The sequence below is a fragment of the Fusarium oxysporum genome, chromosome 1 (genome assembly GCF_000149955.1).
Source record: "Fusarium oxysporum f. sp. lycopersici 4287 chromosome 1, whole genome shotgun sequence".
In the NCBI taxonomy this organism is placed as follows: domain Eukaryota; kingdom Fungi; phylum Ascomycota; class Sordariomycetes; order Hypocreales; family Nectriaceae; genus Fusarium; species Fusarium oxysporum.
In genome coordinates, this window is record NC_030986.1 from 5,347,195 (window position 1) to 5,361,442 (window position 14,248).

The 14,248-nt window shown below is 49.5% G+C and overlaps 7 protein-coding genes across 7 annotated transcripts; 1 reads left to right on the top strand and 6 right to left on the bottom strand.

The window, feature by feature from the left end:
- Positions 1-20: 20 nt before the first annotated feature.
- FOXG_01187 (uncharacterized protein) lies at positions 21-788 on the bottom strand (the record flags this gene model as incomplete). Its single annotated transcript, XM_018377988.1, has 3 exons — positions 21-65; positions 121-538; positions 589-788. The coding sequence occupies 3 exons, from the start codon at positions 786-788 to the stop codon at positions 21-23; spliced, it is 663 nt and encodes a 220-aa protein (XP_018233794.1).
- Positions 789-1,052: 264 nt separating this feature from the next.
- FOXG_18026 (uncharacterized protein) lies at positions 1,053-1,148 on the bottom strand (the record flags this gene model as incomplete). Its single annotated transcript, XM_018398065.1, has 1 exon — positions 1,053-1,148. One exon carries the CDS (start codon positions 1,146-1,148, stop codon positions 1,053-1,055), a length of 96 nt encoding a protein of 31 aa, XP_018233795.1.
- Positions 1,149-1,200: 52 nt separating this feature from the next.
- Positions 1,201-2,636, bottom strand: FOXG_01188 (uncharacterized protein). Its single transcript, XM_018377989.1, has 3 exons — positions 2,069-2,636; positions 1,610-2,021; positions 1,201-1,558 (listed from the first exon to the last, which is right to left on the bottom strand). Exons 1-3 carry the CDS (start codon positions 2,573-2,575, stop codon positions 1,467-1,469), a joined length of 1,011 nt encoding a protein of 336 aa, XP_018233796.1. The 5' UTR covers positions 2,576-2,636; the 3' UTR covers positions 1,201-1,466.
- A 274-nt stretch (positions 2,637-2,910) lies between these two features.
- On the bottom strand, positions 2,911-5,737 carry FOXG_01189 (protein PNG1). The gene is made up of 2 exons (XM_018377990.1): positions 4,420-5,737; positions 2,911-4,364 (listed from the first exon to the last, which is right to left on the bottom strand). The coding sequence occupies exons 1-2, from the start codon at positions 4,920-4,922 to the stop codon at positions 3,515-3,517; spliced, it is 1,353 nt and encodes a 450-aa protein (XP_018233797.1). The 5' UTR covers positions 4,923-5,737; the 3' UTR covers positions 2,911-3,514.
- Positions 5,738-6,609: 872 nt separating this feature from the next.
- Positions 6,610-6,837, bottom strand: FOXG_18027 (uncharacterized protein; the record flags this gene model as incomplete). The annotated part of the gene is made up of 1 exon (XM_018398066.1): positions 6,610-6,837. The coding sequence occupies one exon, from the start codon at positions 6,835-6,837 to the stop codon at positions 6,610-6,612; it is 228 nt and encodes a 75-aa protein (XP_018233798.1).
- A 2,325-nt stretch (positions 6,838-9,162) lies between these two features.
- FOXG_01190 (uncharacterized protein) lies at positions 9,163-12,251 on the bottom strand. Its single transcript, XM_018377991.1, has 2 exons — positions 11,059-12,251; positions 9,163-11,009 (listed from the first exon to the last, which is right to left on the bottom strand). The coding sequence occupies exons 1-2, from the start codon at positions 12,074-12,076 to the stop codon at positions 9,388-9,390; spliced, it is 2,640 nt and encodes an 879-aa protein (XP_018233799.1). The 5' UTR covers positions 12,077-12,251; the 3' UTR covers positions 9,163-9,387.
- Positions 12,252-12,378: 127 nt separating this feature from the next.
- Positions 12,379-14,248, top strand: FOXG_01191 (nicotinate phosphoribosyltransferase). The gene is made up of 3 exons (XM_018377992.1): positions 12,379-12,934; positions 12,995-14,057; positions 14,108-14,248. Exons 1-3 carry the CDS (start codon positions 12,739-12,741, stop codon positions 14,226-14,228), a joined length of 1,380 nt encoding a protein of 459 aa, XP_018233800.1. The 5' UTR covers positions 12,379-12,738; the 3' UTR covers positions 14,229-14,248.

The following is a 14,248-nucleotide window of genomic DNA, read 5'->3' on the forward strand; positions in this document are numbered from 1 at the left end:
GAGGGTGGAGAATTGGGTGCTTATTGCAAAGTCGACGGTGCCGCGGCCGATGAGCTTGACGATGTCTTGGGTTTTATAGTCGTACAGTTGAGTGACCATTCCAGGAAGATATTCTTCAACCAAGCCCATCTTTGGCGTCGATACAGTAGAAATTATCTTCTCAGCACCAAAATAGTTCCGCGCAATCTGGATAGCTGTATTGCCAGATGCACTGAGAGCAGCGGGTATGTAAACAGTCTGTCCTGCTAGACTATCTCTTCCTTGAAGCTGCAGTCCACGCTTGATACTCTGGTACGCAGTTACTGCCAGAGCTGGGACAGCAGCAGCTTCTTCAAAAGATACATGATCTGGCTTCTTATGAAGGAACTGTGGTTCTGTCACGGCATATGTCGAGGCCCAAGCTGCAGGGGGTCTAGAGAGATGAGGTTTCTCGAACTCCATGCCGTAGACTGCATCTCCAACTTTGAACTCTGTAACTGCAGGACCAATCTCTACAACTACGCCAGAGCCTTCGATTCCAAATGGGATCGGGAAGTTCCTATATTTATGTGAGTTTGTAGTATGAATGAAGAGTGGTTGCCGACTTACGAGGCCTTGTAGAGCAAGTCAAACTGTCCAGATGCAAACTGTGTTTCACCAGTGTTGATGGCAACAGCTTTCATACGGAGAAGAAGCTGATTTGGCTTGGTGATTTTTGGTATAGGTTGCTCTATGACCGTGTACTCTGCTGGAAGACACTTCTTTGGTGCAACAAGAGTTCGAGTGGTGGCTGGTAGTTTCGACATCATGACTTTGGAATATGTCAGTCAACTAGAAGCGAAAGAATGAGTGAGTTTGGTTTCATGATATCAACAGCGGATGTCAATTCTTTAATCAGTCCATTATCATGCGACGGCGGCGTAGGTCGGTGCCTCGGCGGTTTGTGGGGACATTTCGGGGGGACCCACCGAAACCGCCGAACTCCACCGCCGGTGACCTTTCGGTGCCTCGACTACCAATATGAGGAGCTTATATTGCGGACTTTGCTTTTGGTAAGATTACACGGCGGAGATTTACATGACTTGAGACAGGAAAGCCATCTCCTGGAATAACATATCCTTGAACACTCTCACCAAGGCATTATCCGCATTCATTTTGTGCTCGAACATGTCATACTTCGACCAGATCCACTCGATTTACGGATCCTCTAGAAGAGTAGGATTACATGTGACCTCGATTTGCAATACAACACATACCGTATTGAGAGGTTCCGTCGCCATAGAAATCCTCTATCGCCAGACTGCTATCAACTACAGTAACTGCAACAAATCTGGGTACCCTTACTGCCGCAAACGCCTTACAAATAAAGAGCAAAACACCTGCCATCATACTTTTCGATCAAGGAAACATGAACGCGACATTGATCCTGCCGCATGTTAGAGCGAAAGAACTGTTCACTTCGCATCTGTACCACACGACTACGGTCTTCACCACTCTCCATAATAAGAACTGTTACCCTCCCAATTTGGGTCTCGACGTCTCTGGTGGATTCCATACCATCGCGAATAGCTCGACTCATCTAAACCACAGTTAGTATCAGAACAGTACTCAGGCACGTAAGTTGATATACCTCTGTCACGACTGATGCCAAGCTGGTCCGCAACATTGACATACCCCTCCTCCACGGCACCTTTATCCTTCTGGACGCGTGCAACAAGCTTCTCGTCGCCCTTCCAGACACTGCGACACATGGGACAAGTCACGTTCCCACTGGGCTTCGTCTGCGCCCACATTCTGAAACACTCCTCGTGAATGTTCTGACCACAGGCGGCAGCGCACCAAACAATAGACTCTTGGTTCTTCTCATCAAGCTCACAGTAGCAGATGGGACAATCGCCATCGATGGGCTTGCGCTTGTCGGACTCTCCTTGTCCGGGTGCAGAAATGGGAGGTGCTGAGGCAAAGATTGCTTGAAGTTCGGTGCTCAGAAGCGCAAGTTGATAGACGAGATCAAAAGGCGCGTTCAGAACTTGCTTCATGACCTAATTTTTGTCAATAACGCGATCGAAGAGTCAGGTGTGATACTTACGTAGAGGATGTGCTTGCACTGATGGCCCTTCTCATGGTGAGGGCACGTACATCGCGGCTGTTTTCCAACATGAACCGTGTAGATATTTCCCGTGGATCCGGTCATCTCAACATCTTCCTCAGGGCAATCCTGGGTTCCTCCTCTGGCGCGATTAAGCACGTAAAAGCGCTGAGAAAGAGCCCGGTCGTAGATCTCATGGAAAGACTGAGGTGGCTTAGGTCTGAACCTGCGAAGCCGTTTTTCCTCACCTGTGACTTTTGGTTTCTTTACTTTCTTCTCCTTCTCAGCTTGATACGAGACATCTTCTTCCGTGATTTCATGGGCTTTGCGCTTCATTGGTGTTGGTGGCAAGAGTGCATCTTCCTGGATGCTCGTAGCTTTCTGGGATGGTTGACCCGCTTTGACCGTGTTAATCAGATCTGGTAAGACTGGCTCTTGCGGCGTCTTGATATTCTCACGAGCAGCAGAACGCAAAACTCTAGTTGAATGCACACTGGCAGACCCCATTCTGATGAATTTTGGTTTGTCTTGGGATGATTTGAGAAAGATCTGTGAAAGATGGGAAATATGATTTCGTTGTGACTGCCTCTAGGGTATGGCAGGTTCCCTTAGCATTTTGGGCAGTGGCGTTGCAGCTACACGGTCACGTGCCACTCCTTCTTCATGGGCATGTTTGAGCCTTTCAACGTCAACGTCATCTCGAAAAACCCTGTGAATCATCCAGTGTTTCAAAGGACAATTGAGTTCATTCAATATAGTCGTAGAGAGTTGAGGGGTGGTTCTTTCGATGGGATTATTGCATATAACTTCAGTCACTGTGCATTGGCATGCAATTTACAAACTTCACAATTCAACAAAGACATCAACTTAGAAAGGAACTGCACTTTGGCATTGATTTATCCTATCTTCTTCATCCACTGATCCATCTCTTTTGACTGGCTTCATACCGCTCATGATAGCCCAAAAAGAAACATAGCCAAACGCCCCGAAACAAGGGACTAAACCCGCCCCTGCTCTCCTGAGGGAGCATAGATGCCCCGCCGTAATACGCCCCCTATACATAGAAAAATAACAAAAGAAATCGAAAGGCAGGTTGATGTAGTAGGTACAGGCTGTGCCGCAAAGACGGCAGCCGCTTTGAAATGGTTCAACGCCGAGTCTATGCTATGGCTGTCAAAGGTGTATAGTATTAGACATGAAGGGAATAATTGTGTGTGGCCGTAAGGTCATCGAAGTGATAGTATCATGGAGGTCGTATGGTTGAGGGCCGTGGTACTGTCATCGAGGTATCGGTTGTTCATCGTACTAAACCACGGGCGCGGGTATTATTGTGTTTAGCCCGGGTGGTGATATGATATGGCTATGATTGTCATCAAGAAGCGTCAACGTTCACGCAACTCCGACGCGATGCCTAGGAAAGTGTCGCAAGATACATGCGCGCGGCTTTCAAGGCAATGGGCGTCGGTGGCTGGGATCGCGAGGCTGTTGATATCGACCAGATTGTTGCTGCTGGGCAGTCAACCATTCTGTAGAGCCAGTTTGTCGACCAGGTTGCTCAGCAGGCAACTTGGTATCGCTTCCGCTTGCGCCAGTGTGGTTTGATCCGCCAGGGGATCCAGGAACCAAGTCAGTTACGGCCTGTGCAATTGAGGCCACAACGTAGCCTCGGAGTTCGTTGTCTTCCCGGCTGTCTTCCTTCTCCAATCGGAATCGCTCGTCCTTGTTCATGTTGGATCGGCGCATGTTCTTAATCTCTTGCATAACATAGAGAAGAACCTCTTCAGGGCATCGGTTACGCTCAGCAGCATGCTGGTTCTTGCGCACGTATCGTCGAGTGACATCAGTAGCGCCATCAATGGAGAATGCAATGCAGTAAGACATCTTCTTGCCCCAACCCTCAGCATAGAGGCGAGGGTTATCCCATGCTTCCTCACAAGCATCCACATGAACCCATCGCTTTTGGTGGTCTGAATACACCTCAGTCCAAACATGGTCCTCAGCGTTCCAGACCCAGCGAACACGGCCTCCAACAGCTCGGCAAAGCATGCTAAAGCAGTTGGCCCATTCGCCAACACGTCCTCGTCGGGTTTGTAATAACCGCCAGACATCACCGTAACGAGGGAAGCGCTCGAAAGCACCGCAATGTTGAGCAGAGCATTGATACAGTTCGACACGGAGGGCGCCGCAAGCACTCTCTTCAGGTGAAGGAGCAGTCATGCCTCGGGCGATGGTGGGAGATAAGCAGACGGGGCAGGGTGGGTTATTGACCCAGCTAAAGAACGATCGCTTAAACCATCTATCAACTGTGTTAGTCAATCCATCCAAACGAGATCGGATGGAAAATGACATACCTTAATAATGCCCGGATGACACAGTCTTGGTAACCCCATTCGGGTCGTCGTCCATCACCCATACTCTCAGCCTGAGCTTGTAAGACCTGAGTCTCTTCCTCAGCCTCGCCATAGATACGATCTAATGGGATGGTTTGCAATGCCTCGTCCAACAGACCGGGGTTCTCATATTTGGTTGGTGTTAACGATAAGCTGATGAGGAGGTTTCTGAATTTTTGAGAATCGCGATCACCCGCGGCGGGAGGTGTAGGGATCTTGGGGAGATGTCGCAGGGCGGAGTAAGAGGGAAGACCAGGTCCTTGGGATGTCGAGGGTCGGCTATCGCTGGGGAACGGAGAGCTTCGCATACGGGGAGACTGCTCTCCCAAGCTCGGAGAGCCTTGTCGCGATGAGGCACGGAGATCATTCATACGCTTGTCACGCAACAAGCCTTCGAATTGGACCCGAAGGTCTCGGGCCCATTCCTCGCCATACTCGCCCGCAGGCGTACGTTGGCCCGCCATAGTTGCTAATATGTGGTTTTGTAAGTGGATAGTTCGTCGATGAAGATGTTGAGGATAGGTGTTTCAGTATATGTCGTTGCCCAGATACGTGGCCGGGCTAGGTAGTTGATGGCTCAATTGTTGCTATTTACGAGGCCCAAGAAACCTCGGAGTGAGATATGTCGTCGTAATATTGATCGTAAATTGTCGTCGTCAGAAACGAGAGGTGCGTGATGGTAGGCCTAATTGCCACGGTACACGCGTTGTCCAGATGAATCCTTTTGGTCCTCAGAATGACCAACGGACTGTTGCCGCGGGAAGTGTCGCTTGTTCTGACTAGCTGATGACTAAGGTAGCCAGAATCGTTTGTTTTTTCAATCGTCGTGAGTATCGTCGAATACTCTTTCGTCGTAGAAACAAGTTGAATCGCTTCTTTTGTTCGTCGTCGCCGTGAGTGAAGGGTTAAAGGAGAGGAGTTGACGGCTTGCGAATGGCTGACCACTGCAGGCAGGTAAGAGAGACAGACAGCACAAAAGAGGAGAGGCAGGAGCAGGCGGCGATGAGAATCGAGGGTGGACCAGGGGAATAAAGGGAAAGGGACGGGGTGTCTCGGGAGGGTGTGCGTCTCGTTCGTTCTTGCCCACTCTGGGCCAGAGCCTACGATGGCAGTTTACGCGTCAGCAGTGAGCGCCAGGCCAATGAGGGAGCCGACTGTTGCTCCAGGTGGGGGCCGCTGGGCGCAGGGACATGTACCGGTACAGCTGCCTCGTACTCTTGTTCAAGTGCTCAGGGAACTGAGAAAACGCCCACTGAGCCTTATAATGGCTGAAATGATTGGTCTGTGATGAATTGGATGGATATTCAGTGCTTGCAGGCTCCGATTGTTATTTAATATTAGGGCCTCTGAAGCCTACGAATATCGATGCGTGTCGCTATCGTGAACAATTAAATGAGCCTCCCGAACATGTAACACTATACGCAAATTGAACGAGAACGGGTCAACTATTCTCAAGTCTACGCAACAGCTTCATCATCAAGAGGCGAACCTAGAGGGCCAGTCTCAGCAGGCCAGGGCAAGTGTACGTAGTCCTTTTCTAGTGAGTGATACACTTTGAATTGCGTGCGTACGTACGTCGACCTAGGGAACACCGAAAAGCGAAGTGGCGCCTGGCCTAGATCCTCGTCATCAGCGAATTAGCAAGCGTCAGCATTTGTTTGTACTACATGTTCTTTTTGATAAGGTCAGATGGAGAAAAGAACTGCAAGAGGCGATAAAATATTTCGATAAATTATGGGAATCTGTATGAGAATAATGGGAAAGGAACGACAATTTCTATCTGTGCTGGATGTGGCAATGTGAAGCCTCTAACTGAACCCAGCAGATGATAAGCGCGGGGAAACCGTCGCGGAGTCGCGACAAAAACGATCGCCCGCTGTAAAGATGGAGTCAATTCAAGTCTTTCGAGTGAGCAGTCACTAATTCGACATGGGTTGTAATATCCGCGTAGACTACTCTAAATTTTGAATAAAAACACTTAAACTTGTGATCAGCTCTAGTAGATGCTTCATTATGCAATCACAGACTTGCCAAATGGAATATCAAATATTGAGTACTGTTTCATTTATTTGTTCCTCTATTGCAATATGGCACAAATTCTAGCACAGAAACCTCTCGAGGCTGCCAAAGACCGCTACAGTTTTCTGCGAGTCACTCAACCCTGGGGCCCTGGACTAGCAAGTATCGGTACTTTGCTGGGAACATGCCCCTCGTCTTGGTGGGCGATGACGAGGCAGTGGTGAGGTCCTCTAAAAAGGCGCCCGAAGAAATAGTATCGTGGCACAGCCCATACTGAGCCACGCTGCCCGCAATCCTTTTTCGCAATACGTAGGACAAGGCGTGCGCAGCAATATTTATCCCAGATAGTCGACGAGACATAGTAACTATCCGCGCTTATCGTTTCAATTGTAGGCCTCTGAGGCATTCTGTGTTGGCCTCTATATCTAGGATTTCACTAGCCACAGAGACATCTATCCAGTGGCGGTGCTCGCTATTTCCAGTTCCACTAGATCCACTTGGACTCGCGGCCTCTTGTCCCTTGTAATTCCACTGCCTCCATGAACTTGCATCACAACCCACCAGAAAGTTTGGTTCTGTTTCAATGATTTCCCTATGAGGACATGGATACCTACTCCGTACATATCAGATAAACACGAAGACCTTATTTTCCGAGATGCGATACCCAATATTCGCAAATTTTATGTGGTTCACAAGTGAAGCTATTCCACATGGCCGATGGGGATGACAATCTGTCCAGTATCGAAAGAGACAACAGAAAGCAAGATGCTCAGTACTCAGTACTCCACAGCGATCTGCAACATGCTTCTACCTGATACTCGTCGATCTTGAGTCAAATTATCTGCCTTACGCCTTGCTTGTATGGCACAGCTCTAGGCACATCAATATCAAACCACAACCACAAATCATACAGACAAACCATCTTGGTCATCTTGATACAGCTCAGTAGGCGGGCTTGGAAAGAAGCTTAACTGGCTTTGGCGTCTGCATCGCGTGCGCCTGCCCCTGGAAAAGCGGCCTCGTCCAATCCCATCATCCCATTTGACAGGCGCTCACAGAGAGAACGCACACTCGAGGGACAACTATTTGCTTACCTGGCAACGTTACCACTGAACGGAATTAACCCTGCGTCTTTAGAGCTTCTTGGCAGCGGGAACGTTCTCTGAGCGTCGCGTCAAAACTCAGTCACAGGGGTCGAATCGGAGCCGAATTCGACTCTGTCCGTTTTCTCAATTACCTAACGTCGAGTTATGATCTACTCACCGTTTCCCACATCGAATTTTAGCAGTGTCACACTGTCGCCCGAAAAAGACACCCAATCGTCAATCGAGTTGCATCTTCAGGCTCAGTGATGTACAGCCAATCATTCTCAGTTGTGGTCTGCCGATCTTGTTGCGCTTACGACCGGGGGGTGTGGTCTAAGACACCGCCAAAGGCCGCGTCATCTTGACTTTGGCTTGCTTGCGTACATGCAAACACCAATATCTCAACTCTATCAGAGAGTATACGCAACGCGATCTTCTTCAATTGCCACCTCCTGATTCAACAATTTCCCAAAGGCACTTTTGGTGTTTTGTGAATGTTTGATGTTTTTCTCATTTTGAAAATTGATTTACACGGATTGTTTGATAAGCATTGCCAAGAGGACAAGAGATATATCAAGAGATGTGGCTAAGTCAACGACCAGATCAGATTACGAAGCTAAGAATTTGCTACCGGGAAGTCTGTGCTACGTACGCCCTCATAGAGTCTTGAAATAGACGTCCGGATGACCTCAACTGTGGTCCAAGCTGATCACCAAACCGCTTCAACGTCCAGATGCCGTTCTTGATGTCAACCAGTCATCGTTTGTTCGACAATTTCATTGGCAACTCACTCGGATCTTCCCTGGGATCAACTTAGATTTGACGTGGTTTCCAAGCTCTTTCTCTTCTCGGTAACTCAATACTTAAGCATGACGAAGCCACAACTGGGGATTACCCGTTGTCGATACGTATCCCTTGAGAACTACCCATAATTACAATCAAGCAGCCAGTGATTCATCAGAAGTATGAGTCGTGTGGGTTTCTCATGAATTGAGGATTCAGGGATCTTGGGATACACTTCACCATCGAAGCCTCGGAAACCATGTCATGAACCATCCTGTCATCTCATCTATCTGCCACTTCACGGATGGATCCCTCCACCCACTTTGACACACTTACACATGCCTTGAAAGGCTTGACATGGTCTCTCTTACATGAGGCTATTCCGGTAACAGGCTCGAATTGGTCAGGCTAGCGGTCTTGGTCCTCCTGATGCCCAGGACGCGCGTTCTACGGGCGAGCAATGGGGCCTCGTTCATAATATTTAGACGATTTCGGTAAGTTGTGCAACAGTCTAGTCTATAAACCCGCGGGATCTTATTTCTTGATTCGGACCCTTGCTTCTGGTCGTGTAAGTCTAGAATTCTAGTTTGTTAGTAGAAATCACTCGTCTTGTAAGTGTTCTCGTGACTTGATTCAGGTATGACTTCGTCTGATCCATAGCGCTCCTATATGCGAGACATGTTCAGCCTTTTGAAACAGAGACTGGACGACAGAAGCAGGGACCTCAAACCCCAGACCCTACCCATTAATGATACGGTAGCTCCCGAGGAGTGATGTCGTTGAATGACAAAATCTTTTCATGGTCACAACCCAGACATGGGTACACGTATGCAGTAGAAACCCGATATCCCAAATTTTTGATTCGATAGCCCGTATGCTAGTCTACGTAGCCAGTTTAAACATCCAAATCTACAAACTAGGACCATGCTTTTTGAGTCCAGACCCTTTTGACAACCATCATCCTTGCAACTATGCTCAACATGGCTCTCTACGATCCATGAACTTATCACCCACGCCGTATATCTACATTTTTCGTACTCCATTACTTCCTCCACTGCTCAACGCTGAAGTAGCTCTCGGGCATGTCCACATCCCATGTTGGTCTCTCCACCAGGGCAATCTCGAGAGGCTGGCCTGCGGTGCTGAGAGGGACGACGCCGAAGATGGGTCTGTACTTGAAAGTCATCCACCAGCTCTTGCGTTCACCGCCAGTCTCGGCAACCTCGAGATCTTTGCCCACTTCACGACGGTTCCGTAGCTGGGCGAGTTCACCTTCAGGCTGATCCGCTTCATCGTCGCTATTGGCGTCCTCGGGTCGGGGGGCATCCTCCATATCGATGTCCTCCCACTGACCAGCTGTATGCTTGCGAACTTGCGAGGGTGCGATGGCACCTACCTCCATTCTGCCTCCTGCTCCGGTTGATGGACCTGTTCTCTTGCGCTTAAGGCTCTGCTTGCCTGAAGTAGTGGATTCACTAATCTCGCCATCTACAGGCTTGGGAAGGTCTTGAGCCAAGTCGAGCATGAGGAGGAACGACACGCCGTAGATCCAAGCACGAGAGCCTTGCCAGAAGACACCCTTGGCGAGGTCGAGGAGATCCTGCACGGGAGCGGGTAGGTCCTTTCGGGCATGACGTCGAGACCAGGGGGTGAGAGAACCTTGGAGAGGGTGGAAGGTAAGCAGGTTCCACGACGAGGTGATCGCGAGGAGGGTGTAGTCGTCCACATGATCGGATGAGCCATTTATTCCATCAGGCGAAGCTCTAGGAGAGATCTTGGTCCGAGGGACATCGGCTGAGAAGGACAGAACCGTAGCTGCAGAAGGAAGTTTGGGTAGTAGTTTAGCACTAGGGTTACGAACCCACTTCTCAATGTTCTGCGATGACTGCTCCTCTTCTTCGTCTGAAGAGTCACTCTCATTTGAGGAGGACGCGTCATCCTCTGGCTTGGTCTTCTCACCATCGCTCAGAATCCAGGTGTCGATGTAGCCTGCGATGTCAGATGTAGCGAGCATCTTGGAGTCTGGAGAGAAAGCGATCTGTGTAATGGTCCTGTCGTAACTGCCAAGACCTCCATTGAGGATATAGCGTGGAGTTTGTCGTCGTAAGCGTGTGAGTCTTTGTACGCGCGGTGAGAAGATGAGAGATGTTCTGGGGCTGACGGGGTCGAGTGCGCCCATGACAACGCGAGAGCCTTCCTGAATCGCGCAGAGCCATTGTGCGTTAGGTGAAAGCTGCACTTTAATGGCTCCCACACCTGCAAGCTTCGAGGGGAGCTCAGAAGAGGAGACCTTGACGTCCGAAGGTTTGATAGGATCTTGGTGTTCTAATCTGAAAGCTTTGACGTCGATAGCAGTAGAAACAATCAGAAGTGAACCCTCATCATCGATAGTTGCTGAAGTAATATTCGAATCACCCTTGACGACGATAGTCTTGATAAGTTTGCGGTTCTGGTTGATGTCAACTTCCTCGCCTGCGCTGTTGAACATGTCGTTGGCTGATTTTCGGAGAAGCCAGATGTGAACCTCCCTGTCCCACCAACTGACAACGAATCGAGCCTTGGGTGCACTCAATAGAGGAGCCTGTTGAGGCAAGCTGGGCATCATGCGGTGGTTTTCACGTCCCATCTCCTTTAGGGGAACCACAACGGGGTTAGCATCAGGTCCTGTATCCGAGTTAGCCAGAACTTAGCGACAAGAGACGGCTTGTCTTACCTCCTGAGACAATAACACTGATTCTGCCACTCTCAAAAGATGCCATAGACTTGACGTCATGGTCGTGGTACCTTCGCCCCCAAACCTTGGCCCATCTGGATCCAGCACCACTGTTTTGCTTGTAAAGGATTGTTCGTCGGTCCATGCCTCCGCTAAGGATAGCTGTACCATCAGCACTTGTAGCAAGACTCAAGACATCTTGCTTGTGGCTCTGAATGCGTTGTGATTGTGTGTATGTCTTGCCATCCCAGATGCAAACCTGGCCAGTTGAATCGCCTGAGACAATGTTGCCGTTTGGCAGACATTTGACGGACCACACAATGATGTCTTTGGAGCCACCAACGAGATCGGAGCCCAGTGTCATCCTACGCAGCATGTGGCCATTTGCGATATCGTACGCTCGAATTGTGCTATCGGAGCAGCCGACGATGGCGACCCTGCGCGACTGGAAGGTAATGCTGACCATCTGAGCCTTCTTGGTAGGCGATCGTAGGATAACTCGCTGGAATCGCAGATCATCGTCCTCGATGGAGTACATGACAAGCTCGCCATCGATTGTACCAGCGATAAGCTTGGTGGGATCTTGAGAGTCGGCGCCGAGTGTGACCTTGTCGGATCCAGCAGGTTGAGCAGCCATGCACCAGATATCACCATGTTGACCGCTGGCGTGTCTCTTTGGCCTTCCTGTCTCAAGATCCCATTCGGTGACTGTGGAAGTATAACCTATGCTGAACAGACGGGACTTTCCAGCGACAACGCGTCCATCGCCAAGGTCCTGGTCAGGCTCGTTGACCCAGACAAGTCCATCGACGCTTCGGTCTTTACCGCCTGGAATGATGAGCTCCTGGTTCCAAGAGCCATTCGTAGGGTTCCAGATTTCGATGTCGCCGTTAGCTCGTCCAATAGCGAGTCGCGCAAGATTAGCCTGTACTGCCGAGCGCGTCTTGGGGTGTGAGAAGGCAATGGCGTTGATGGCTGAAGGTTTGTATGGAACGAATCGACATCGATGAATATCCATTGTAACGGCGGTTTCGGGGCTCTGAAAAGAGTCCTCGGTCGCGCGGTGATTCGAAATTAGGTATTAACTCGCTGAGATACGAGAATCGGTTCGGAATTGTTGCGCAAATAGAAATAGATACGTTAACCTGACGCCGCGTAGCCAGGCGTAGAGATCCAGTTCAGGAAGAAAAATGTTAGCCTCGCGAACTCGACCAAATTTTTTTCTTTGGAAAGAAAAATAAGGTGTGGTCATAGCGCTCTTAGTGCCCCTCCATAATCCACTATGGCAGCCGCGACCAACCCCTCACCTTCCCTCAGAGCGTGCCCCTCTGCTTCCCTTCTTCTGCGGGTTCGTTCGTGCTATTCTAGATCTCTTCTGAATGCGTCACATTTTCGTCGGTTTTAGATCTCTTCTCATGACTCAACGGAACGTCGCAAATTCGCAAACGTCATAACCTATAGCTCAACGACAACACTGAAGTCGTATATGGTCCTGTCTTTTCAGTATCCTCGGCGTCCTTAATCCACGTTCTTCCGAGCCGCGTTATACACGATTTCCTCGATTTACTTCCGCATTCCCGAACTCTGCTCTCCAAGCTTTATAAGCCCCCAACTATAAAAGGGAAAGAATTTCTCTCCCGAGTTCGACTTTGTCATAACAACACCTACCAAAACCCCATCATGGATTTCAATAGCTCCTCGCCCTTCCCAGAGGGCGTCATCTCCTTCCTCGACACTGATCTGTACAAGTTGACGATGCAATGTGCCGTCTTCAAGTTCTTCAAAGATGTACCTGTGACATACGCCTACACCAACCGAACTCCAGACAAGAAGCTGTCGCGAACCGCCTTCAAGTGGCTCGAAGAGCAAATTCGAAGTAAGAAACGCGGTTTTTGGTGATCTCACCTCCAAATCCTAGACTAACCTTGATGGACAGAGCTTGGAAACATTTCTCTTTCTACCGATGAATACCTTTTCCTCAAGAAGCACTGCGACTACCTCTCTGACGACTACCTCAACTTCCTCAAGGAGTTCCGCCTTAGCCCCCGAGAACAAGTTGTCGCTACCTTCACTCCTGTCGGCGAGGATAATGGAGATGACTCGATTGTTGGCGACGTTGATATTCAAATCAAGGGCACTTGGGTCGACACAATTCTCTACGAAATTCCCATGCTTGCGCTGACATCCGAGGCGTACTTCAAGTTCATGGACACAGACTGGAACTATGAGGGCCAAGAAAAGCAAGCATTCGAGAAGGGACTCAAGCTGTTGGAGGCAGGATGCATCACATCCGAATTCGGCACAAGAAGACGTCGCGACTACCACACCCAGGCCCTTGTGTTCCGAGGATTGGTGCAAGCTTCCAAGGAAGCTGAGAAGAAGGGATTCCCTGGCAAGCTATCTGGAACCAGTAACGTCCATCTGGCTATGCGCTTCAACATCCCACCTGTAGGAACTGTTGCTCATGAGTGGTTCATGGGTGTTGCCGCTATTATCGGTGACTACAAGTCAGCCACCGAGGTTGCACTGCGACACTGGGTAGCTTGTTTCGGCAACAAGCTCGGTATTGCTTTGACCGACACTTTCGGAACTCAAGAGTTTCTGCGAGCTTTCACTCAGCCTGTGCAACCTATCGAGGGTGGCTTCCCAGCAGAGACCTTCAAGAAGGCTGACGGAACCATGAAGACATACGCAGAGACCTTTGCTGGTATTCGTCAAGATTCTGGCGACCCTGCAGAATACACTAAGTGGATGAGAGAGTTCTACGACAAGCAGGGTATCACTGACAAGAAGCTCATTGTTTTCTCTGACTCACTGAACATCGAGAGGTGTCTCGAGTATAAGAAGATTGCCGAGGACCTTGGCTTCCAGCCAACATTTGGTGTGGGAACGTACCTTACCAACGACTTTGTGCATCTCAAGACTGGCACCAAATCTGTGCCTTTGAACATTGTCATCAAGATCAGCTCAGCGGCAGGCCGCCCGGCTGTCAAGATCAGGTGAGTGCTTTGTATCAAGACTGACGATAGTCTTGACTAATCGATTATAGTGACAACATTGGAAAGAACACGGGCGACAAGGAGACTGTAGAGAAGGTCAAGAAGGAGCTTGGATACGTCGAACGCGAGTGGAAGGAGGGCGACGAGACCTCACGATGGGGTAAGGAATAAGGGGAAAATAGACTAAGATA